Below are 25,265 nucleotides of genomic sequence, written 5' to 3' on the forward strand. Positions count from 1 at the left end.
ATCAAAGTCAAGGACTGCATTATTTTATGGGCTCAATGTTCAGTATGGCTTACCAGGAATAAGGGTTTAATAGAATCTATATTAATTTAACCAAATTTGAATACATGGAGGTCAGACAGCAAAATTTTTCTGAAACAAATCATGTTCCGAATTTTGATAACCCAGCAACCCAGACTGAGTACGCATAACCCAAGGGCCAGACTGTCCCTCCCAAGCAGTGCTTAATTTGTAATGAAAGAGGTGTGGGGACTCAAGCAATTTTTTTACTCTCATAACTGACATAGCAAGCCTAGAGGTGCTGGGGCTATGAACAGCTAAGCCTAGAGGTGCCAGGTCTCAGCCCTGGCATAAAGTAAGCACTGCCTCCAGGGTTAAAAGCTGTGGAAGGGCACTTTTTGCTTGTAAATCTCCATAAGGAGATTCCTCCAAGATTCTCCTGCATCATCCTGTTTACTCAACCCTTTCCTCTATGTGGAAAGCCCTCTGCAGGGCCCAGGGGGTGGTGTCCAAGAGGCGTCATCCATGTGAGGATCTAATTAGGGAGAATCTAGGTCTAAGATCTTAGTAGCAACTTTGGAACAACATATGCCTTAGGAAATAATTATAGCATGTGTCTTTTTAGCTTGTGTAACAGGGAGATCTATCCTCTTAAAGGAGTAGTGGGGATTGGAGCCATCCAACCTGTTTCATGACATTGCCTCTTTAAGGAATAGGTGTTTAAAGGAGCAGTGGACAAGCATGGAGAATCAGAGCCAGAGGATAATCAGGGAGCTACCTCCTGAACAGGATAAAAACCCAGCTAGTATTTGACTACAGGAGATAGAAGAGGTTCTGTGAAGCAGGGCCTGGGAAGCCTGCTTGAGTCGGTACCCAGCCCCATGCAGGACGGCTGAGGAATCGCTTAACCAGGGGTTCAGATTTGACTCTCCAGGGACCAGGGTTGGATGAGGCCTGTGGAAAAGACTGTCCAGAGAAGCCATGGTTTACAGTGTTACTGAGCTCCCTGCCTCACAAGTAACTGGAGGAGAAAACTGGGAACCTGAAGACCTGCTGTACCCTGTTTGGCAGGGCTATGGAACTATGCCAATATTAATTTGTTCTTCTCTTTATGCAGCACAATTTGGAATCAAGAAACAAAATATCTCAGTTATTTCTCAAAAACTTTTACTGAAAACCAGCTTCCCACACCCAAATGGAAGGTAATTACTGGAATGTTATTTGTTCTACTCTAAGGTCTTTCTAGGTCTTCCTAGTTTCACTTCTTGTCTGGTTAGAGAGGAATGGGCTCTCACATCTTGTACTTTTGAATGTTATAGATACTCCTGCTCTTTTAAGTCAGAGAATCTAGTGCCATTTCAGCGGGTAAGGATGAGGGTGATAAATGTGGTTAATAAACCCTCCAGCAACATTTTAAATTTAATTCAGCAGAGAGTTTCATCGCTGCCTGCACTACTGGTGGCCCTCTCTGGTTACACGGATCTTTGTATCCTTATTGAAGTATTTTTGTAATCTTTTGGTGGTGCTTTCTCATTTCTGCACAACTAACTTCTAGTGACGTGCCCATTAATCTTGAAATGAGTTAGATGATTAAAGAAAGGCGAAATGAAGAGAAAAAAAGTTGAAATAGGATTTTAATCACAAAGAGGAGAGAATTTAATAATTTAGACACCTTCATCTTTCCAGATTCTCAAACCCTAAAGCACAACAGAAAAGGAATCGGAGAAGGTCCATCCTTACCAAATTTGTCAGATTTAGGGCCCAATCTTTCAATCTTCATTTATGTGACTTAGATACATTCAAGTCAATGGGACTACTCATGTGAACAAGGGCTGCAGGATAGGGTGTTACCTATTAGCTTTAAATGTCCCTGACATTTAAAAATAAATCACAAATGTCCTAATTCCAAAGATATAGGGAAAGCTCCTATTGGCTTCAATGATCAGAAGGTTTGGGCTCTTAGTGTTTGTAAAGTGCTGTGAGATCCCTAAATGAAGGGTACTATTCTACAGGAGTGTAACACACTATAAAAGGCAATGACTTACAATGACAAACCCTTACCTTGAACTTTTTTGAAAACCCTCGAACTCATGAACTTTAAAAACCTGTCTGCATAAAAACTTGGTCTGTGGACTGAAACAGTGTCCTAAAAAGACAGAAAAGACCTTAAAGTTACACTCTTCATATGCAATTCAAGATGATATGTGCAAGAGAAAAACCTGACACGTTTTGGGTAAGTTATATCATGCCCTGTTTGGGAATTCATGCAAGGAGATCTAGGATTTTACCTTCTCAGAGGTTACTGTGTAATTACTACACCCCTCTGCCACCCATTTTATTTCACTGTAATCTTGACAAAAGATCGGTCTAATTATTTTAAGCATTCAAGATAATTTAGAAATACCCCTTTATAATTTATTCGATTCATATTTTACAAAGTCTTGTTCATATTTAAAAATGTGTCATTTCCCTTTTTGGGTAAAAATCTCAACTGAAGGCTCAATATTCAAACATGGGTGCCCTAAAACGACCAAATTCCTTATTGGAATGCTTTAATCAAGCACTGATGGGCACTTAACATGGCAGTGCATCTAAGGGCCCACTGAATACCCTGAGGCCAAATTCTGCCCTGCATGACATCCTTTGCAACTGGACTGATGTTGATTCAGGGCACACCTTGAGTATTTAATTAACTTTAAATTAGTTTTTGGGATGGATTACTCCATCCACATTTTAGTTGTATTGTGAGGATAGTTTTGAGTAACCTGGTACAGTGTAGTTATAAGGATGATCTGGTCACCTTTGCATGTGTATCTGTTTTTCTTTTTATCTTTTATTTAAAAAAATTAAACAATCAGCAAAATAAGATGAACATATGTCAGAAATCACATAACTAAAATTATTAAGGAAAAACATACTGAAACAAAATCACATCTAATTGCCTAGATACCAGTGATGGGTGGATTATAAACGTAATAGCTCACTGTCTTAAACAAGAATCAGAATTTTATTCTGAAAAATGCTAATAATTTAAGAAGCAACTTACCCCATCATATACAAGTGCTTTCCAGGAATGTTCTAGCTTCTTCATTAACCTAAGCAATTAAATAAATTTAAAAAAAAAACGTTGTGAAATTCCCTCATCTTGCAGTGATCTCAGAATACTTTATTAAGATAATGGCTTAACATATAGCAAAATATTTCCATTCTAAACTGCCACTTACCTGTAAGACTGTAGGATATCAATAATACCCATAAATAGAAGCAGCTTTTCTCCTTTATGGCTTTTAGCTGGAATGCCTCCCATTCTAATGGCAACAACAAAATAATTCTATTAGATGTTGTATTTTATCAGACCTTTTTAATGTCACTATTTAGAAGGTGAACTGCATTTACTTTAAAAAAAAATCAGCAGCATTAAGGCTAGTTGTTGAATGCAAGCTGCCCAGGGCTTCTTGCCTCCTCACTGGGAGCAGGGGGGTGGTGGGGTGTGGAGGGGGGAAGCCACCCAGGGCCTTCTTGCCCTTGGGGAGCGGGGTCCAGTTGCCCTTGCGTCCCACCTCCGCTCCCCCACCCAGCTCCTGAGCCGTGAAAAATCACAAGACAGCCAACATTCCCAGCCAGGAGTGGGGTCCAGCTGCCCCAGCTCTGGGAGCAGCTGGGCTCTAGGTGCCTGGCTTTCTTGTCAATTTCATGGCGGACAACAGCCAGTGTACAGAATGCAGTGTCTACACAAAACACTGCATTGCCCTAACCATAGGCACCGACTCCGTGGGAGCTCCAGCATTGGAGCACCCACGGAAAAAAATTAATGTTCACTTAACACCCGCCGGCAGTCCTGCTGATCAACTCCTCCCTCTCCCTCCCAGTACCTCCCACCCACTACAATCAGCTGTTCTGTGGCATGCAGGAGGTGCTGGGGGAGGGGGGGGAGGAGCAGGGATGGGGCGCGCTTGGGGGAGTGGGAGGAACTGGGCAGGAAGAGGCAGGGCGGAGCGGAGATTTGGGGGAAGGTGTGGAGCAGGGGCAGGCCTGGGACTGAGCAGGGGTTGAGCACCACCGGGGAAAAGGAAGAAGTCAGCACCTATAGCCCTAACTACACAGACATAAGCCCTCCACCTCTCGTTTATTATGCCAGCAGAGCAAAAGAGTGACATGAACGGGCTGAGCATTTCATTGTGTACACCTCCACTGTTTTGTCGACAAAAGCTTACTTTTGTGGACAAAAAACTGTGTAGTGTAGACAAGGCCTTAGAAGCCAACATTCAATTGACTTTCAATGGGGCCTAGGTTTCTAAGTCTCCTGGGCACTTAAAATTTTACCCAACATCCCTACTCATGTAAATAATGCCATAGGATTTTTGATGATCCTATGCTTTAAGACTCATTGAAAACAGAACACTTCCAATAACACAAAGTCCCCACCACCATGCTTGAGCATTGGTTCAGTATAACTCGGCTCATTCTTGGATGCAAATGAGAGTGTAATATTGTACACCCTGGGCACAATTCAGCTCTTTGTCTCAACTTATATTCTCGTGCTTCAAACATTTGAAGTTGTGAATAAATAAATAATAATAATAAATAATAATGCCTAGCTCTTATATAGCACTTTTTGTCAGCAGATCTCAATGTGCTTTACAAAGGAGGTCAGTATTATTATCCTCACTTTCATATGGGGAAACTGCCGCACTGGAAGGTAAAGTGACTTCTCCAAGGTCACCCAGCAGTCCAGTGGCAAAGCTGGGAACAGAACAGTATTATCCTCCCATTAATTTGTTGTAAGTTTAAACCCATGCTTCATTAGCATTAATGGTATTTACCTGCATAAGTCCCTGGTTAATGGACAGTAAGCCCTTTTCAATGTGAAATTAAGTCTCTATTATATCAAGGATTGATTACACAGAATAAGAATGCTGACTGTAACTCTCTTATTAGCACTGAACATACATCAAGGATAGAATAATCTGAGGAGCCCTTGATTCTTGGAATGACAAAAGTTGAAATGTTTCACCCCTTTCTGTAAAATGTATCTGTCACAACCTTAAAATTCTCTGCATGTCACAGCCTGTTGTCAGACATTAAGGTGACAGAAGTATTGTCTTTTGAATGTGATATAAAGCAGAGGTGCTGATCACCATGGTTATTAAAAATTCCATGGCACTATTTGTAAGTGAAGGAGTCTTAACATCGGTGTTCTGGCTGAATTCCAGCCTGGATAATTACAATCTGCCCATCTAAAATTCCTCTGCAGCTTCAGTTAGATAGGAAGAGGAGAGTAATATGTTCTGAACTGTAGTGTGGTGTTTCTGTAACCTGTTAAAATATCTGTCTTGTTCCACCTCAGCGGTGGCTGCACTTCAACAGTTGGTGAAGCAATTCCTGTGTATGTAGTGAGTACATTTCTTTGGGATGACAGGCACTACAGAAATATCAACATAATCAATATCAATAATCGCTTTGCTCACAGTGCATGACACTGTTTACAGTTAAACAGAGATTGTGTGGAGGTCTTATAAAAGATATATAATGAAAGTCATTACAAGTGAGTTCACTACGTGCCGATAAATTGTTCTGAATTAGAACTGCAATTGCTATCATGTATTTAAAGATGAATAAACTGAATCAAAGTTTTTATTTCCTGGTCTCCAGTGAACCTTGGTATGCAAGCCTGGAATGTTTTTTAAGAAAGCATTTAGCTTAATCCTTCAGTCACTCCTACGTAGTGCCTTCCTGGATGGGAAGCTAGCCAGAGTTAGATTTAATATAACGTAAAACAGTTTGCAGAAATAAAATTTAGAAATTCCCAGTCAATTTTTAACAGATTTTGGGGACTTACGTATTTGTAGCTTCTGTGGTGACAGATTCCCCAGACTTTCCAGGACCCTGTATGGATTCCATGGCTGTAGAATAGAGAACTTTCTGTCCCCCAGGACGTTTGGCATCAGATGCATTCTGGGAACTCTCCCCATCCTTCTCTTTTGTGATACTGTCCAATACATGGACCCCCAGCAGCAGACTATAATCCATGATTTTAAAGCTTTCCAGCACCTATTAATGAAGAATGACTGCGTGTACTGTAACACACACAAATGACTACACACAATTTAAATTTCTGCTGTGTAATTCAACCACTGGAGAAAATCCAAATAAAAGGAAAAAACCCATACAGGTATGTCAATATAATGGGTTTGACGATGACAGTTTGCAGAAACGTTAACCAAAGTAATATTTTTGTACTAGCCTCCCACCTTCTGTCTGAGATTCCCAAAGCAACTTACAAATGTTAATAAGCTAACCATCACAGCACCCTCATTAAAAGCTGGAAAACTAAAGTACATAGAAATGTAAGGCCTAATCTAAGGCCATTTTCAGCTGGAGAGTTTGCCTCACCAGCAACTCCATTTCATTTCTAGTGAGGAAGCAGTTAATTAGTTGTCTTCTACTCTGATGCACTATATACATTATTTTTACCCTATCTGCTATACATAGACAAACCCAGTGCTGAACAAAATCCTTGAAGGGCAGATTTTCAAAAAGGAAAAGGGGCAGTCAAGATGCCCCACTCCCATGAAAAGTCAGTCGGATTTGGCATCTAACTCCCATTTGTGCCTTTGACAATCTCTCCGTAACAGGCCAAAACTGGCGAATATAAACTTTATACTTGAACTATGACTTGATTTTTAACCAGTTCCCTCCCCTGGTCCTACCAATCACATTGACTCCCTGACCTTGACAGGTTCCACTTCCCCATTCTTGCAAGTATGTAAGAGATTCTAATCTCAGTTGCACCAGTATGAATCCAGAGGAACTCCATTAAAAGGAAAAAACCACTGTCTGAATCAATTAACTGTTCTTAGAATCTCCTTCAGTCCCCCTTTTTACCTTTTAATACTATATCAGAATCAGCGACAGATAGGTATTGTATCAAACATCCTGTATGAAAGCCCTGTTTGGCACAGGAATAGCAACCTATTTAACTTCCTGTAATCTCAAAGAGAAATATGGAGCAACGGGTGCCCTTTTCTTCATGCAGCTCAAGAATTTAACACAGATTTTGATACAAGATGCCTTACTGATAATGTTGTAATTTTTGGCACTGAACTGCAAAATGTTATGTCATTTTACCAGGAACAAGAACAATTTGATTTTACAGAGACAACAAATGAAGCACAGTAACTCCAGGTGTGCCAATTCAGTCAAGCTTATCAGAGCCTGACTGAATTGGTGTTTTACATAAAACACTGGGTTAATTTATGAAACCCAGTGCACATACTTGCATTTTCAAAAGGAGATCAGAAAAGATTTCAACATAGCTGGGAGATCCACCACCTATGAAAACACTGTATCTTACCAACCATTGACTGCAGACTTGGATGTGGGGAGGCTGTTTTATTCAATATGCACATTTCTAAAGCACTCATCACTGTAGTAACTAGAAGGCATACATATATACACACACACACACATATATATACACACACTTGATATTAGTATCCGTTCTATCCCCATTCTGCAACTCTTGCATCTCGTGTTACTTTCCTGAATTAAATCCTTTTTCATAGCTGTCTTCCATGAGAAACATCAAGGCCTCCTTCTACCACCATTGTTAATGTGGAAAGGCTTGCACAAAAAGTCTTACATTGTACCCTAACTGCAGAAAGGTCAGGTCTCACTCTGATCTCTGGGGGTAACACATATCAAATGACTGAGCAAGTGGTCTGAATATAAAGGAGGTAACTGAGCAAAGTCGAACACACACATCTTGCAGAATTCTTCTGTAAAAGAGGAACAGGTTGGCTTCAAAGTGCAAGAAAAGTGCCTCCATACACTCAAATGCATGAGATGAAGCTATCAGCACCCCAGCACATCCTCTGATCCTGCTAATACAGGCTTTTGGGCAACAGTAAAATAAAAGAATCTAGAATAGCACATGAGAAGATCAGGAAAATCTAATTCATTACACAGAATGTGGGACTGATGGGTCACTAAACACTTCCTGGTTTATGGCATTGGGAATCTGGAACTGCAAAAAAACAGTGTCGTTAAGGAATACAAGATCCTGTATTGCATGAATACATTAGAATACTAGAGTCAGGAACTCACACAAGTACGGTTCTCTTTGCCCCTGCCACAGTAAATAAAGTTTGTTTTAAAAAGGTTTATTTTCATAGGTTGCCTATTTTTATAAAAATAGATGGTACAAGACAACTTGTGCGTGTGCCATTTAAAATGGAGAGAAAGCGGATGTCTAGCATATTGCACAAACATAAAAGGTAAATTAACATTTGCCCTTCTGAAAATACTACTCTGGTATTACAGCCAATATTAGTGTCTATGTAAATCCTGATTTCATCAACTAAATAAGTTTGGGAAGATGGTGCCATTTTCATTTGTGCACTTCACTTAAAAAAAAATCAGCTCACATTCTTTGCTTTAATGAAATCTGTGCTTGCCCCATTCTCCACCCCTTTGGGATTAGATACTTCATGGTTCCGCTGAATTAAAATCAAGGTCTAACATCAAGTTAATATCTGATACAGTTTCTTGAAAGACTAAGGTGTATATCCAGCTTGCCAGTGCAGAGGGATATATTGTGCAATACAGAAGAACTCCTATTGAAGTGATCCACCCTCATCTCCTTTTGCCCCTGCTCCTTGTGCTAAATAGTGACTAAGAGTTTCATTGCTGTCCTCATTTTTGTTCCAGGATCACTAAAACTAACCATGTACTACTACTTAGCTGCTCTAAATTTCTTGGAAACTGAAGTGAGCAAAGTGACATTTTTTCCTAGGCAGACCCTCAGCACATATTTCATTTTTACATGCAGCAACCTATGTGAACCTTCGGGTAGGTCTACACTACCCGCCGGATCGGCTGGTAGCGATCAATATATCGGGGGTCGATTTATCACGTCTAGTCTAGACATGATAAATAGATCCCTAAGTGCTCTCCCGTCGACTCCGGAACTCCAGTGCCGCGAAAGACGCAAGCAGAGTTGACGGGGGAGCGGCGGCAGTCGACTCACTGGCGTGAAGACACCACGGTAAGTCAATCTAGGTATGTCGACTTCAGCTATGCTATTCTCATAGCTGAAGTTGCATACCTTACATCGACTCTCTCCCCCCTCCGTGTAGACCAGGGCTTACTGTAGCCATTTGAATCCTATTCTTGCTCTCTAGACATTTAACTGCATAAACCAGCTGAACAGATCCTGAATAAACTGAAATAATAATACTCTGAAATATTTTCAGTGTACATAAAAACAGTGACTGCTGTATAAGTTGCCCCTTCTATTCTTAACTTGTACTGTACAAAGATTTAACAGGATTGTCAAAAATAGTGTCCAAGCTGAATGTATTATGTGCTAAGAGACAATACACTGTCAAAAAGAGTATGCCATAAGTAAATTATGAAAAATTCTTCTCCCTCCCTCCCACACACATTGCCATTTGAATGATTGGGTTCTCTCTCTGCTGAGTCTTTGAGTTAGTCAGGGGCTCTGGGAATAACCCTAGCGAGAGCCAACCACATAAGCTACCACCTAAGCCCACGATGAACCAACTAGCTCTGCCTCTGAACAGCACTGTGTTCCTGATGCTGCATGTGCTGTAGACAGACTAATGATGGGGTCTGCATGTATAATATTTGGCTACGGGCTATCACAGCACATGCAAAACTATTACAGTGTAGTAAGACCTCCTCACAATAGAGCTGCTAAACAGGTTCACAAAAACTAATATGAGCACATGGCATACACAATCAACCTTTTCAGATTTTGCAAATAGATCATTTATTTTCTAGATGTATTTTGTTGATCCTGAATTTAGCAATACCACCAAAGTCCATCTGAAATCCAAAAACGTACATCTAGAGACTTGAACTGCTGATTTCAATAGACTTTGGATAGTGACAATAATATAATTGCTAATGCTACTGATAAAAAAAAATACTTGACCAGATTTTTATCTCTGAATACATTACGCTAGAAGAAATGGAGGGTTATTTTGGATTTCAGCTGATGTGAATGAGATCAGAATCTGGCCTTCAAACAATAGCTGACTGCCATGGAAACATCCCATGTGTGCTACAATACATGTTAGGCAAAGCAGAATGAGATACAAAAAACTATGGGCTTTACATAAGCCCACAAAATAAAATAAAATTTGGCCATACAGACATCAATCCCTGGTGCTCCATAACACTGCAATGGGTACTCAGATGCCGTATGAGCTGCAGCATTTGGACACAACAGATTGAATTAAGGCTGGAAGAAAATAAAGCCTAGATCTGAAGTTCTTCTGGGAAAAGAGCTTTTTGTCCTTAACTCTGAATTTCCTTAGTTTAGTAGGTTTAAGTCAGGCCATTAATGTAGCTCTTTTAAAATTTAATTTCCTCAGTCAAGTTCACAATGTTCTCTGCTAATGCAATAAAAGAAAAATACAGACGGCAATAAAACTCTTTCTGGTAAAAAAACAAACAAACAAACAAAAAACAGTATGAAGTAACTGCCCTGTTCTTAAAAATTCATGATCACAACTAGATTAACTATTGTTGCTTCTGTAATAGCTATTTTGAATTTCTGCTATTAGTGGGTTAACGACTAATACTATGAATTACGAAACTTATGAACAGAGACTACACAACTGTTTGAAGTGTTTAAAAACTTCATTTTATTTATATATAATTTTGTAAGTATAGAGAATGTTGCCTAACAAACAAACGTGTCTCTTTGTTTTGTCTTCCTGATTCACTGGCTCCAGAGACAGAATGATTTCTTAATACTAAATGTTGCAAGTGTATTCAGAAAAGGAAGAAAAATAAATTCAATTATATGTTAAATTCTTTGGGACAAATTTAGCTTTGGAATAGGTGGGCCCAACTTCCATTGGGTGGACTGGACAGATACCTAGTTACTCAAAATCTGAATTTGGCCCTTTAGTTTTGTTTGCATTCCAATTAAAAATAGCAGACAGACACTTAGGCTGGTCAGATGGAAATTCATCTTGATATATGCTAACTAGAAACAAACAGGAAAATGACAAATTTCCCATTCCCTCCCCCTATTTTCTGTCCAGCTCTATTTAGCATTTAAATATTGATTTTCTTCTTCAGAATACTTTAAAACCAGTAACTCAATCCTCATAACACTCCTGTGAGGCATCTAAGTATTACCTGAATTTTAAATTGGGAAAACTGAGGCAGAAAGGTTAAATAACTTGCCATAATAGAAGAGAGAATGTAAGAGCAGTTTTTAGAACTCAGAAATTTTTCGTTCCCTCACCGGCAGTCATATCATCTCTCTTACTCAGCAAAATGGAGGTTGAGGCTATTTGACTCAGAATTTTCCAGAGAGCGCTACATAAAAACTCCCCCTTTTCTCTTTTTTCTGGAAAAGCTAGCACTTGAGAAAATAAAAAAACCTATAATGCATTTTCTAGTACATTTGCCAGTTTCTAGGTCATTAGTATTTTGATTGACAACTTTTCGTCATTTGTAAAACTGCTCCTGTCGAAATAGTACATCTAATTGCTTAGCATTAGATAATGGATGTTTTGTTTCACCGCTGCCCAACAGACTATTCATGCACAATGACATAATTCTCCCAAATGTGTAAAGATACATGCCAGGTCTAAAACTAAGCTACTGCATACCCAACAGATACACCACATCAGGGTAAACACCTGGAACACAAGCCATCTAAAACTTTGATTTCAGCACTGCAGGTAAGCGTGCTTGCCTTCCCCGCCCCTTTGAGGCAAAAATTTCAATCAGAATGTTCTACAATAAGACCTTTTTGTCTAAACCAAAAGTCTCCAGTTGGTCATCCTCAAAAACTCCTTCACATGTCCCTTTTCTACAATACACGTAAACCTGATCATCAGAATTTTTCAGGTGATATTTGAAATGCTTAGTACAAACAAAATTTGTTTCTATACAAGGTGGAGGACACACAAATTCTGGATAAACTGGGTTCAGACAAGGGTTTTTTTTGTAATCCCACAACAATTTAGTAAATCTTTCAGTTACACGATTAGAAGTTTTTATACAGAAGCACATTGATAATAACTGGAATCTTTTGCTCACTTTTGACCCAAGTAGGATAGGAAAAAAACCCAAACCATAAAATTAGGACATTGTGTGGTTTTGCAATCCCCTTTGGGGAATTTTGGTCCATAAACTCACAAGCTAAATAGATGCTGCTCATCTGCATAGGCTTTGCCCTCTGTGAGAGTTATAATATGGACAACAGTCGGAGATACAAGGAGACTGCTTAGAGGTCTAAAGCAGCGGGTCTCAAACTGTGGGTCGAGACCCTGTTTTAATGGGGTCACCAGGGCTGGCATTAAACTTGCTGGGACCCGGGCCCGAAGCCGGAGCCCCACTGCCTGGGACCAAAGCCCAAGAGCTTCAGCCCTGAGTGGCAGGGCTCAGGTTACAGGCCCCCCCCCACCTGGGACTGAAGCCCTAGGGCTTTGGCTCCCCTACCCGGGATGGTGGGGCTCAGGCTTTGGCCACCCCCACCTGGGGTGGCAGGGCTCGGGCTGTAGCATTGTCTTTGGTTCCCTCTCATGGGGTAGAGTAGTAATTTTTGTTGTCGGGGTTGGGGGGGGGGAGATCACCATGCAAAGACATTTGAGAACCCCTGGTTTAGAGCATGGTGGCTGGAAGGGGGCTGGCTGGGGAACAAGACTATGGCTGTGGTGGGTGTGGGAAATGAGGATGGTTAAGGAATATTGTGGTCGGGTAAAAACTAGTCAGCAGAGGTTTAGGTGGGTGGCAAGTGGATGTCAAGTGTCAAGGAAAGACCAATAGGAAAGATATCTGGAAGAGGTGCAGGTCCCATCCTCTCAACAGACTACCAAAATCCTATGTGCATGCACACCCATTTCCTACCAGCCTTCTTCCTCCTGACAGGTGCTCTGTTTTTCTGATCTGGTCTTGCTTGATTCAGCAGCGAGTGGAAAAAGTGACCAAGTTCACTGTTTTACTCATCTTCAATCAGAAATTTCCAAAGCTGCTTACAGATGACTGACATACAAGAGCGTGCTTTGTGTGCGTGACACAGGATGTAAAGATTTCCAGGAAAATCAAGGTCTTGTCATTGGCTCTGTTCTCTTAGAATACAAGTTTCTCCGTTTATGTTAAACTAACATGCTTTGGTGGGTAACTGGATTAGAAACAACAGTTTGGAAGGGCCAAAGGGTCTGCACTACTTTGTAATAAACATCTATATCACCAAGATATTATTAGATTACCTATCAGCTCTCTTTGATGAATTACTTCACCTGCCTTGCACTCTGAGGGACAAAGGATGGTGTTGTAGTTAAGACACTGGACTGGGACTCCCAAGATAGGATTCAATTCCCAGCTCTACCATATTCTTCCCATCTGACCTTCAGCAAGTCATCTACTCTATCTGTGCCTCAGACAGCCTCTGTAAAATGGAGATGATAATCCTTCTTTTCGCCCATACTTTGTCTGTGCTGTGTATTTGGATTATAAATGCTTTGGGGCAGGGAGTATTTCAGGTGTACATCTTTTACAATGTATCAGTATAGTGCCTAGCACAAGGATATTCTGATCTCAGTTGGAGCATCTTGCCAATACTAACAATGAAATGTTGCCTAACTTGGCTTCTTTACTTGGCTTCTGTGTCATCTGAGAATTAGTTCAGGGAAAAACAAACTACTACCATAGTGGTACCCATTTCCCAAAGGGATCTGACTGCTTTAAATTTAATTACTGTTAATATACATACATGGCCAGAATCATTCCTCAGATATGCACCTACACTCCCCCCACCCACCCAACTTCATCAATCATTTAAATATTTGCTCATTTTATTAAAAAACAATCTGATTTTCAGTTCAGTCTTCATCTTTAGCACAAAAATCTCTAAAAACTGCACAATTCAACTCTCTCCAATGTCTGTGTTACATCATTTCAATGTCTTTCATATCTTAGTGTGTAACATACATGATGAAGCTTCCACTTTTTTTGGACAGTTCACATTTAAACAGTTTCTATTAATATTTATGGAACTGTAATTATGTCTATTGGAAATTGAGAATCTGTGCTGTGCTTTAATAATTTATTACTTGAAGCAAAGAACAACAGTGTAATGAATAGCATGATGATTAAGAATAAAACCAAGAAATTTAGGTCACACAGTTATCAAACTGACTCTGATCCATTTTCTATTTAACAATAAGAAATAAAGCAATGTTGATTTACACTGATTTACATCATGAAGTAAAGCCGGTCTCAAAGGAAAACCATAGGAGAATACTAAACTATAGGAAAATACTAATGGGCCCAAGAAGAACAAACTGATTCAGTGAGGTAGAATGCTTTATATTGGTACTGTATACTTGTATTTTTTTAAGCTTGAATATTATACATTGGAAATACGTATTTTCATTATATACTTTATCTATATAATTAACACTAAAAGAAAAGGAGGACTTGCGGCACCTTAGGGACTAACAAATCTATTTGAGCATAAGCTTTCGTGAGCTACAGCTCACTTAAGCTTATGCTCAAATAGATTTGTTAGTCCCTAAGGTGCCGCAAGTCCTCCTTTTCTTTTTGCAAATACAGACTAACACGGCTGCTACGCTGAAACCTATAATTAACACTGACAATTAAAAATAAGTTTAGCTTTCAATTGCGTACTATTGCATAATCTGAAGAAAACAGTATTTTATACTGAACCAGTACCTATTATTCTCCTTCTCAGAGTCCAGCATTGTTTGTATAATATATTAAATGGCAAACATCTATGTTAAAGGAATATTTAGACTAATTTTAAACAAGATCATACAAAGGCAGGAAACACAGAAGTTAAAGGTATTTGTCAACTTGAAATCTAGTCACCGAAATAACAAATTGTTAAAAGCAGTGTGTTAATAAACTTGCCCCCAAATGCTCCTTGTTAGTTTTTGTGACTTTACAATCACATTTTTCCCCGCCTTTCAAGAAAACATTCTTCTCTCCTGCTGTTGCTGTATAAAAGACCCACACAAACCAACAACAGAAAAACAGAGTATGGATCTATTCCTGAAAGCTGATCTGTGTTGGTGGCCACCTTGAGATCAGGGTCTAACAGACTGCACAGAAGTCCTGTGAAACATACAAATAAAAGTAACTGGAAATAAGATGGAGAAATCCATCCCCCCACCCCCCAATTTCTTTCAGTTACAGTAAAATTAGAGTGTTACTTATTAAAACTGTAGGTAAAAAAATCATCAGGACAAATGTTCTCTTTTTAAGTTCATGTCATCTCTAGAGTACCAATAGCAATTTGGCCATTGGGTATTTTATGGTTTATCTTGTCACAAATTTTCATTTGAAAAAAAAAAAATTTTAAGTGAAAAAATGGCCTTTTTATAAAAATTCTTCGTTTTCCCAAAACTGAATTCCCTGCCCCCCCCCCAAAAACTGGAAAACAAACAAAAAAACCACCACACACATACCCAGTTTTCCCTCCTTTCTTTCCTATCTGCTTTCCCTTTTTCAGTGGCAACATGGAAAAAGGTGGGAAAAAAGGGCAGTGGGGGAAAAGGGTACGAAGGAAGAGAAAAAAACTTTAGGATTTTGATGAAAAATGGACAGATGAGAAAACTTTTCAAAATTTGTGAGAAACATATTTACATTTTTCTACCAGCTACACTAAAAATATAAATATGTTTAACTAGAAAAACAGCAACAGGAAATGCTGATGTACACAATGCAGCCAAGTTAACATAGCCATTGAAACAATAATGGGATGTCTAGTTTAACATTACACTTCTACCTGAAATTTGTTTATCTACAGCTCCACACAACAGCTAAGACTGAAAGAGCTGAAAGATTGGATAATAAAAACCATAGGTGTAGTTCTTGAAACTATTTTTAACTTATTTTTTAAAATTGCCTAGATTTCAAGTGGGTGTTTAACTTTTGTATTTCCTAATTTGTTGTTGAGCCTTAAATATGCATTAAAGTTGATGGAATAATGTTTGCCATAAGATAAGGGAAAGATCTATAGACTGTATATTAGGATACCACAAAGGAAGCACATTAGTCTCTGCTAAAATTCCTACCAGATGCCTAAGGCACATGTTTCAGAGTTCTTAACTATTATATATTTTTTAAATAAATATTTTCCCCAAACTACATAAGTGAGAATATCCTCCTTGTGGGTGGGCCCATGAGGCCACGAAGAGCCCCATTACAGTCAAATGGACTCCATGTGAGTAGAAGGGTCCATCCACACACAGATAGTTGCAGGATTTGGGCCTTAATCTTTAAAGTCTTGGCTCTGCTGCTAAATAGACCAGACAGAGATCATCATCCGAAATCTGGCACACCTCTTGCTAGCTTGCCCAAGTTTTAACTCTGGGATTTCTGTGAGAATTTCTGTCAAGTATCATATTTGTGTTAGGGCACTGGCTGATCTCTCCTGAAACACAACTTTCAACCTTAATTTTTTTTATTTATTTTTTTTAAATAACTGTTTGTTTGGGAATAAGCTCATGAACTTTGCCTGGAATGGAATCAGTGTCTAGACAATTTGAGCGAGCACCCTGCTGGGTACGTACACTGATTCAGGGTTTACACTGCTCAGGACTCTCAGCACTCCCTTTTCCTCCTGAATGCTGACACTCTAATGAAAAAGTGGCGGTTCAGGAACCATTTGTAAATGTGGGCAATTGACATTAGTTTAGTAATGACTTGATTACATAAGACCTAATGAAAAAAAAAAACAAAAAACAAAAAAACGTTACCCAGTACAATAATTGGGAGAAGGACAAAAGAAAATACCTGCATACATTCACGTTCCGTTGTGGGGAGCTGTTTCAGTATTGCCAACTCTTGCAATTTTATTGGGAATCTCATGATATTTGGTGTTTAGCTCATGGAATACTTTGATTACATGAGAATCTCAACTTTCATTTAAAAATAAAATCAAAAGTTTCTAGACTTCATGATTGCAAAGAGCAGTTTGAAAACGTGACCCAAGTGAACTCCAAAGTTTCAAAAGCCAGATAGCAAATACAGTAAAAGCGGTTTTATCCAGCACTTCACCAACTGGAAAGTTCTAAAAACCAACATTTCTGATGTCCATTGAAATGCCGGTTTATAGTCTGGTTGGCATGGGGCCAGCCAGGGGAGTGCTGGATCCGTGGGCTGCTCACCTCGGGCAGCTCCCTGCAAGCGGCAACCTGTCCTGGTTGCTCCTAGGTGGAGGTGTGGCAGGCGGCTCCGTGCGCTGCCCCCGACCCAAGCGCTAGCAATCCAGCTCCCATTGGCTGGAAACTCCGGCCAACGGGAGCTGCCGGGGTGATGTCTGCAGGCAGAGGCAGTGCACAGAGCCACCTGCCACGCCTCTGCCTAGGAGCAGCCGGGACAGGTGATTGCTTGTGGGGAGCTGCTCGAGGTGAGCGGCCCCTAGATCCAGCACCCTGAACCCCCATGCTCCAACCCGCTGCCCCGAGCCCCCTCCTGCACCCAAACTCCCTCTCAGAGACCATGCTCCACATCCCAACCCCCTCCCTCTTAGTTACTAGCATTTTTCACTTACCGGCACCCCCTATTTCCCCCCCATGTCCCAGATAAAACAGCTTTTATTGTAAAAAGAATATAGAAATTATTATTTCGTAAAACCCTCATGGCTATTAAACTGACCTCATGATTTTTGAGCACTTGTGGTTGGCAATACTATCGTTTCCTAAAAATCACTGCTATAAAGCGCAGTTTTTCTCCTTCCTCAAAATAAAACTGTCTCAGTTCCCACTCAAGGACAGGAACCTATACAAGAACAAACATATGAGTAGTTGAGCAAATGGTTAACTAGACAGCAGTATGTGTCCTACCAGGAAACAACAAGGTACTTCAGGGTCTTGTGATTAGTATTCTAGTCCCCCTCACCACCCCATTTAGGTTCTTCATCAGGATCCCACTGAAGTTAATGGGAATTTTGATGAAATCCTGGATTAGACTTTTCTTCGGTTTCACCTGCAAATTTCAGATTCTAATCTGAATTCAACCCAGATTCAAATTTGAAGTAACGATCGCCTGAAATAGCTGAGTTTCACTTGATTCCATGCGAACACAAAGTGATCCATTAATTATAGAAAATAAACAGATGCAGATAGCTGCTCTTCCTCTCCCTCCCCGCCGCCAGTGGCATACATCAAGCAAGAATTTGGCTCCAGATACAACTTAATTTTAATACATCTTGACGAAGCTTAAAGTCTGATGTTGCATCATTTGCTACTGTAACCCTAGCATTGTATATTCCCTCACCTTTGTATATAATATGCTGTACACATTATTTAATGGAAAACAGGTATTGTAATAAGCAATCGCAATAAACAAGAGCAGTGTTTTCTGAAGCAAGGGGTGCATCTACCTGAGGGGGAGCATCGCAAAACAAAAAACAACCCTAGCTGGGGTGAGATGGTGAAAGTGGGAGCAGACTCACCTCTCAGTTGTCTACCAGAGTCTCAGATTTGGTTTTACAAAATGTAACTCTCTACCTCCTATGATTGCGAAAGTAAACCTTTAAAATGTGAGTCACGTGCAACTGACACATGAATGTCTGCCTGAATTTGCAGCGAGCCTGAAACAAGCAATCATTCTGAAGTGTGAGTAGCCCCAACTCCACAACGAGTTCTAACCGAGATGTCAATGATAATACATGAAAATGCAAACAATGTTAACTACTTCACTGTTAATCAAACCATGCGGAAAGGGAGACGAAGTATCATTCTGAAAGTTTAAGTGATTGTTCATACTGGGTAGGCCTCTAACACAGAGGTGGGTAAACTACGGCCCGCGGGCCACATCTAGCCCACAGGACCCTCCTGCCCGGCCCCTGAGCTCCTGGCCTGGGAGGCTAGCCACCGGCCCCTCCCCTGCTGTTCCCCCTCCCCCACGCTGCCGGCACAATGCTCTGGGCGGCCAGGAGTCAGGGCTGTCAGAGGGCAGGGAACAGGGGGGGTTAAATGGGGGCAGCAGTCCCAGGGGGGCAGTCAGGAAGGAGGGGGGGGTTGGATCGGGCTGCGGAGGGCAGTCAGGGCAGGGGGTGGTAGATGGGGCAGGAGTCCCGGGGAGGGCCATCAGGGGACTAGAAGCAGGGTGGGGATGGCCACACCCCCCCTCCCCTAACCGGCCCTCCATACAATTTCCAAAACCCGATGCGGCCCTTGGGCCAAAAAGTTTGCCCACTCTTGTTCTAACTGGTATGTTGAGTGAATGATAACAGAAAGGCAGTGGATGGGGTAGGAGTCCCAGGGGGGCCATCAGAGGACGGGGGGGTTGGATGGGGCAGGAGTCCCAGGGGAGCCATCAGGGGGCGAGAAGCAGGGGAGGTCAGATAGGAGGCAGGGGCCGGGCCATACCTGGCTGTTTGGGGAAAAACACAGCCTCACCTAACCAGCCCTCCATAAAATTTTGGAAACCTGATGTGGCCCTCAGGCCAAAAAGTTTGCCCGCCCCTGCTCTAACACCACATGGGCAGGACTGAAGTGGTAGCAGTTGGTTTCATTTTTCTGAAGGACAGGCTCATCTTTCAAAAGTTTGAGAACCACTGAACTGGTGTAAGACAGCATCACAATCTGCATTTCAGTCCTTTTTGCCAACCTTCATGTGTATAAATAAATGTTATTTTTGGTTTGGGGTAGAGGGGTAAAAAATCAACACAGACATTGTAGACTCATAAGAAGATGTACATAAATATAAAATCTATAATCTTAGGGCTTATCTTCACTACTGTGCTAAAATCGGCACCACTGTATTGATGTAGTGGCCTCGATGTAGCGCGTCCGGTGAAGGCGCATTATGTTGATGGGAGAGTGCTCTCCCGCCGACATAATTACTCCACCTCAGAGAGAGGCGGAAGCTATGTTGGTGGGAGAGTGTCTCCCACAGACAAAGCGGTGTCTACACTGCGCTAAGTTGATGCAAGTTATGTTGCTCAGGGCTAGTGTTCCCTCTAATTTTTCCCACCCATGAGTGAATGAATTTTTGTGCGCGCACCATTATGGAGGTGTTGTTTGACACATCACCTCCATATTGGTGCACATTAAATTCATGTGGTGGGGGTGGGGCCGAGGGATTTGGAGTATGGGATGGGGCTCAGGGCTGGGGTACGGGAAGGTGAGGGCTCCAGCCGGGGGTGCGGGCTCTGGGGTGGGGCCAGGGATGAGGGGTTTGGGGTACAGGCTGCCCTGGGGCTGTGAGGGAGAGGGAGAGAGAATGAGAACTCCACCCAGCTCTCTCCCCACGCAACAGCACCTGGGCTGGGGGGGAGGAGCTCCGGGGCTGGGTTGGGGCCACAGGAGGGAAGACTCCCCCCGCCGTGGCAGGTCTGTGCCAGAGCTGGGTTGGGGGCAGGAGAGGGGCACGTCTCCCCCCGCCGTGGCAGAACCGTCCGTGCTGGGGCTGGGCTGGGGCCATGGAGGAGTGCGTCCTCCAGCTGCGGCAGGTCCATGGCTAGGCTAGGCTAGGCTAGGCTAGGCTGGGGGAGAGGACCCTCTCCCTGCTGCAGCCCGAGTGCCTGCATGGCGCTTAATAGGCTGCTGCATGGTTGAGCAGCTTAAAGGGAACTTAGCTCAGGGCATGGTTTTTTTTACACCCCTGAGCAACGTAACTTACGTCGACTTAAGTGGTGGTGTAGACAAGCGCTTAGTATTCAAAGACCTGCTTCTTTGCCCTTTGTGACAACAATAAAACCTAACTCTGCCTTTAAAAGCCTCAGGGCTATTTTTTACAGTTAAATTTAGGCGACACTGAGAAAACTGATGTTTAGCCCTGACCTCAACATAGAATACATGCTGAGAATACATCATGATTTGAAATATAGTTCCAATAAGAAACCCTTTCACATATTACAATCAAATTACTGATTCTTGTTTTTAATCTAATATTCAGTCTATTTCTGTCTCTTTTAAACAAACAATCTGTTTACCATTTTCTGTACACCAGATTCTTCTTCTCAAAGCTGTGATTGTGTAATTAACCTTTCTGACAACTGGGGGCCGAAAAGAGCGCCTGGATTTCCAGATGGGACACACTGGTGAACTCTGCATTATCGCTAATGGCAGAAACTCAGGACATGCTCACTGCTAAAGAAACAATGCCCTTTGTTAGAAAAGCGTCTGACAGTGAGCATGCAGCTGACTGTTAGATCACCCTGTTTTACTTACAAAGCACAAGCCATTTCGGACACTCATTTATTAAACAAAAGGTAGCATTCATGTTCAACAACAAGACTCAACTTGACAGGTGGCAGCAAACAACAAAGTGCTGTGAGGGATGCCCTTTCTAGGCTATGAGCTCATCCCATCCATGCTACTGTTTTCTCATTGAGCTGTTAGGACTCCTACAGAATCCAGTTTTCTTCTTCAGTGGACCTCTCAGAGCCCTGGGAATCTCTCCTATTTCCTCCTTTGTGCTCACTCTCCCTTTCACAACAACTTCCCTTATGGCAGGGGATCCCTCCACTGTCACTAATGCCATCCTCCCAGTTGGATAGAGGGGTTTCTAAGAGCAAGGACAGTCAGTCTCACCCGCCTCTTGAAAAGCCTTGCAATATGTTCTACTCCCAACCCTTCCAGCCTTGGACCAGAAGAGACCTCCTGGCTCATCAAGTCCAGTCCTTGCTCAAATAGACACTCTGTCATATAATCCTTATGGGATTATGTTCTAGAACTAAACCAGAATCTGCTGCCACTGGGGTTTCATTCACTTTGTCAACTTCTGTTAGCTAATGCACGGATTCATTTAACAAAGCAACATACAGTACCAACAGGCCTGCACATACTTTTGCACATTTGAGAACAGTACAACAATTATACTTGCTATACCTCAGAGAACAATTAAAAAAATCCCAAAGTACAAAACCTCTGAGTGCTAATCCTTTTTTATTATGGTCTTCTAATAGGTATTCATCACAGAAAGCAGTTTACTGTTACATAGCAACCCATGTCAAATCTCAGCAGCTGGAGATAGAACACTTATGCCATTTAAAAAAATAACTGCAGTTGGAATCGGTCTATAATTAAATTGCATCAGAAAGCTTCAGTAGTTTGAACGATTCACAGAGCCAGATTCTGTTCTCAGTATTCTCTGGTGTAAATCTGGATTAAACAAATCTGAATGTCACTAAATATGAACAACTTTTACTTACTCGACAATCCCTCTGTAGTGTTTTCATCAGTGCGCTGTATGTTTCTGAGTCAAAATACAGTCCTTCATGCATCTCTTGCAAGAAATCCAAGTCTTTAAATGTGGGGTTGGATTTCTCCCTTTCTTTTCTTGATGCTCTCCGTTTATAGGTAGAGCCTTTCAAGTCATATGTGAAATGCATTTTCATTGCCCGAGGCAAAACATTGTTCATCACGACGATTCTGATGTTAATGCCCCCTGACTGAACACAGTATAGTCCATAAAATTTTGGTAAGAGAGTCCTTGGATTCTGGTTCAAATTCTAAAAAAATACAAAAACAAAAAACAACCACACCAAAAAGTTAGAATAGATTTTTTTAAACATTCACATTTTAGAGGGGTTTTCACACTTAAACATATTAACATTGAAAAAGGGTGTGTGTTACTTTATATTCTAAACAATTTCTTTGACCAGTCAGTCATTCTCTCCATCCCACTGGGCCCAAGCTTGAAAAAGCTAGCACAACCCAGGAGAAGAGACTGTTTAAATGAAATTGAGGGATCTGGGTGACAGAAGCGTCAGGGCCAAAAAATCAAAGAAATGCCCATGACATCCCAAAAGCCAGGCCATGTCTCCCTATGCCTGGGCACTGAGGCAGCGAGAGCAGGGGTGTAGAGGGAAGAGACATGGCCTGCTGATTCCATTTTATGTCACTTTTGGCCACGTGGTTCACTCTGTACATTTTAAGCTCCTGACATGACCACATTTCCTCTTCTGCACTGCCTTGAAGAGAACCACAGTCTTTCATCATTGCACACTATAGGGTTTCTTTGTCCTCTTGCATGGGGTCTATTTAAATTAGGTCAATAGCATAGCAGAAACTCAGCATTTTTGCTGCATTTGGCCTTAATGTGTCCTCATGAGAGGGCTCTCGCTTGAGTCTAGAGATAGACTGAAGACTTAACAGAACAACCCTCTCACCCAAAGATTTTTTTTAAGGGGTTTGGATCCCATTTCATTCAAGTCACCTCTGGTTTAGGTTTTGTGAAACAAAAGCCCAACCCAGTGAGGTTTTGCAAAACCGGAGTTACTGCCAATTTTGGCTATGTTTATTATAGCCCAGATTGTTGTCTACTTCAGAATGCAAAAAAGTAATGATCCTTTTACGACATCACAGTCTGTCAAAATGGAAACTATATCGTATCCCAAATTCAACAGCAGGCCAAGCATCTAGCAGGAGAGGATAAGAGATGGGAAGGCAAGAACCATATTTTAGACACTCATATCTTGAATCACTATCAACATGAAAAACAGGTGAAGAAGAAATGATTTCTATTTTAAGTCTGTTATGGTTAAAAGTTCCCCTTTACAACTAAAGAAAGAAAGTTCCTACTTAAAGAGCCTCGATACAGGAATCGCATGAATTAAACCTTTTTATTTTGGTAAATGCTTGTGTGTATAACGTTAACTTTGTGAATGGTTAGTTCACAAAAACAAAGCAGAAAAGCCTTTATAATGTGTACTTGTATGATGGCCAATTCAGACATAAATCAAACAGATAAGGATTAACAATGAAGACAACCAGCTATGATATATTTTCTGAATCTTTGAATGAGTGAAGTCTCTTTACACAAACATTCAAACTCAGTTACTTTATATTAGCTTAATACCACCACCATCAGATAATCACGGTAAATTTCAAATAAATGAGGTGGAAAGTGTCCACATGTGATTTTATTTTTTGAAAGGGGGTTGGGATGATGGGGACACATCTGTTCACTACAGGCATAATCCTGCAAGATGCTGACCATCACTTGAGAGGTGTTGAGAGGTTTGCCTCTTCAAAGCTCAGTGGCTGTCAGGAAGAATGCAGCCTCTTGCAGGATTTAGTCCTATTTGTTTCTGATGGTCAGTTTATTCACTTTGCTGACAATCGGCCCATATTAAAGAGACAGTCAACTTAGTTGAAGCCCCAAAATATATCTGGTTAAAAATTAATATTTTTAAAGAAGTTATATGAATAGAAATTTTTTCAACAATATGTTGTTGTGCTAATATAGGAAAACGCAAGATTAAAGCAGTTTAGAAACTGAAGGGAAATTGACCAATCTAGTTTCTTTGGCCTCCTTGAATGAAATGCAAAGGGCAAACAAACAAATGGAGAAAAATAAATTAGACTTTTAAAAGTTCTTTCCATTTTAATACTAAATTATTATGAACAAAGATAAGAATTATATTAAAATGGAACCATCTTGATAGTGTCCCTTTAGCATTTAAGGTAACAGTGACTTTGACCCATAGGTTAAATTACTTTTTGCTGGTGAGTGTATGCCCACAAAGATGTTGTCTTTTAAAGCGTAAAATGTATAAAAATATTAAGATAAACATTAAATAAAAATTGACAAAAATACTGGAAGACAATGAATGAAATTATTCAGAATAAAAGGAGATGTGAAACATGAAGGATAGGAAAACGTATAGAAGTAGAAAAATTAATGATCTGCAGTTACTCACCATGTAGTAACCTGGTAACAGCTTCTGAAGAAACTCAGCCTCTTTGTGTTGAACTGTTTTGATGATGAACTCATCATCACTAGTTACAAAAAATAAAGACCCGCTGGCACCAGGATTGGATAATTCTATTAAAGGCTCACTGCAGATTGAATACTGAAACAAAGACAAAATGGAGTTTGCAGCCAATACAGGTGGTTTTCAATATAAAAATCTTTTAAAAGAATGACTGGTACAAAGGGGGAGGGGGAAGTAAGGAAGATGGTTAAAGTTCCTCGATTCTCAAGCTGCCACAGCCCCTGCATAAGTTAGGCCAAATAGGTGATCATCCAACAGTTGAGAATTGGAAGAGCATGGACATGTTCCACAACCCCCACATTATGGTGAGGAGGCAGCCTTCTGCCTCAAGAATACATACTGCAATTTGCCTTTACATTAGATAAAAAGTAGAAGATAGAATATTTTAACTGATGGGAATCAGATGTCCTATAGGGGAAAAAGAGAAAATCTATATATTTATAAATGTTCCACTGCATCCATGTTAATTCACATTTCATGCCCCCGCTCAACCCTCTTAGTATCCATCTCCTCTCCAAAC

General features: G+C 40.9%; 1 protein-coding gene across 6 annotated transcripts in view; it reads right to left on the reverse strand.

Annotated features, from left to right (window-relative positions):
- PIP5K1B (phosphatidylinositol-4-phosphate 5-kinase type 1 beta) overlaps window positions 1-25,265 on the reverse strand; it is a 168,108-nt gene that overhangs the window by 49,701 nt on the left and 93,142 nt on the right. For all 6 annotated transcript variants that reach the window (XM_037901862.2, XM_043547686.1, XM_043547685.1 and 3 more), the window contains 6 exons: window positions 24,671-24,823; window positions 22,178-22,477; window positions 5,837-6,048; window positions 3,222-3,305; window positions 3,044-3,092; window positions 2,059-2,143 (listed from right to left, as the gene is read on the reverse strand). In XM_037901862.2, the coding sequence (XP_037757790.1) occupies window positions 2,059-2,143; window positions 3,044-3,092; window positions 3,222-3,305; window positions 5,837-6,048; window positions 22,178-22,477; window positions 24,671-24,823 (883 nt within the window). The remainder of the gene's footprint in view (window positions 1-2,058; window positions 2,144-3,043; window positions 3,093-3,221; window positions 3,306-5,836; window positions 6,049-22,177; window positions 22,478-24,670; window positions 24,824-25,265) is intronic.

Source organism: Chelonia mydas, chromosome 5 (assembly GCF_015237465.2).
Source record: "Chelonia mydas isolate rCheMyd1 chromosome 5, rCheMyd1.pri.v2, whole genome shotgun sequence".
Taxonomy (NCBI): domain Eukaryota; kingdom Metazoa; phylum Chordata; order Testudines; family Cheloniidae; genus Chelonia; species Chelonia mydas.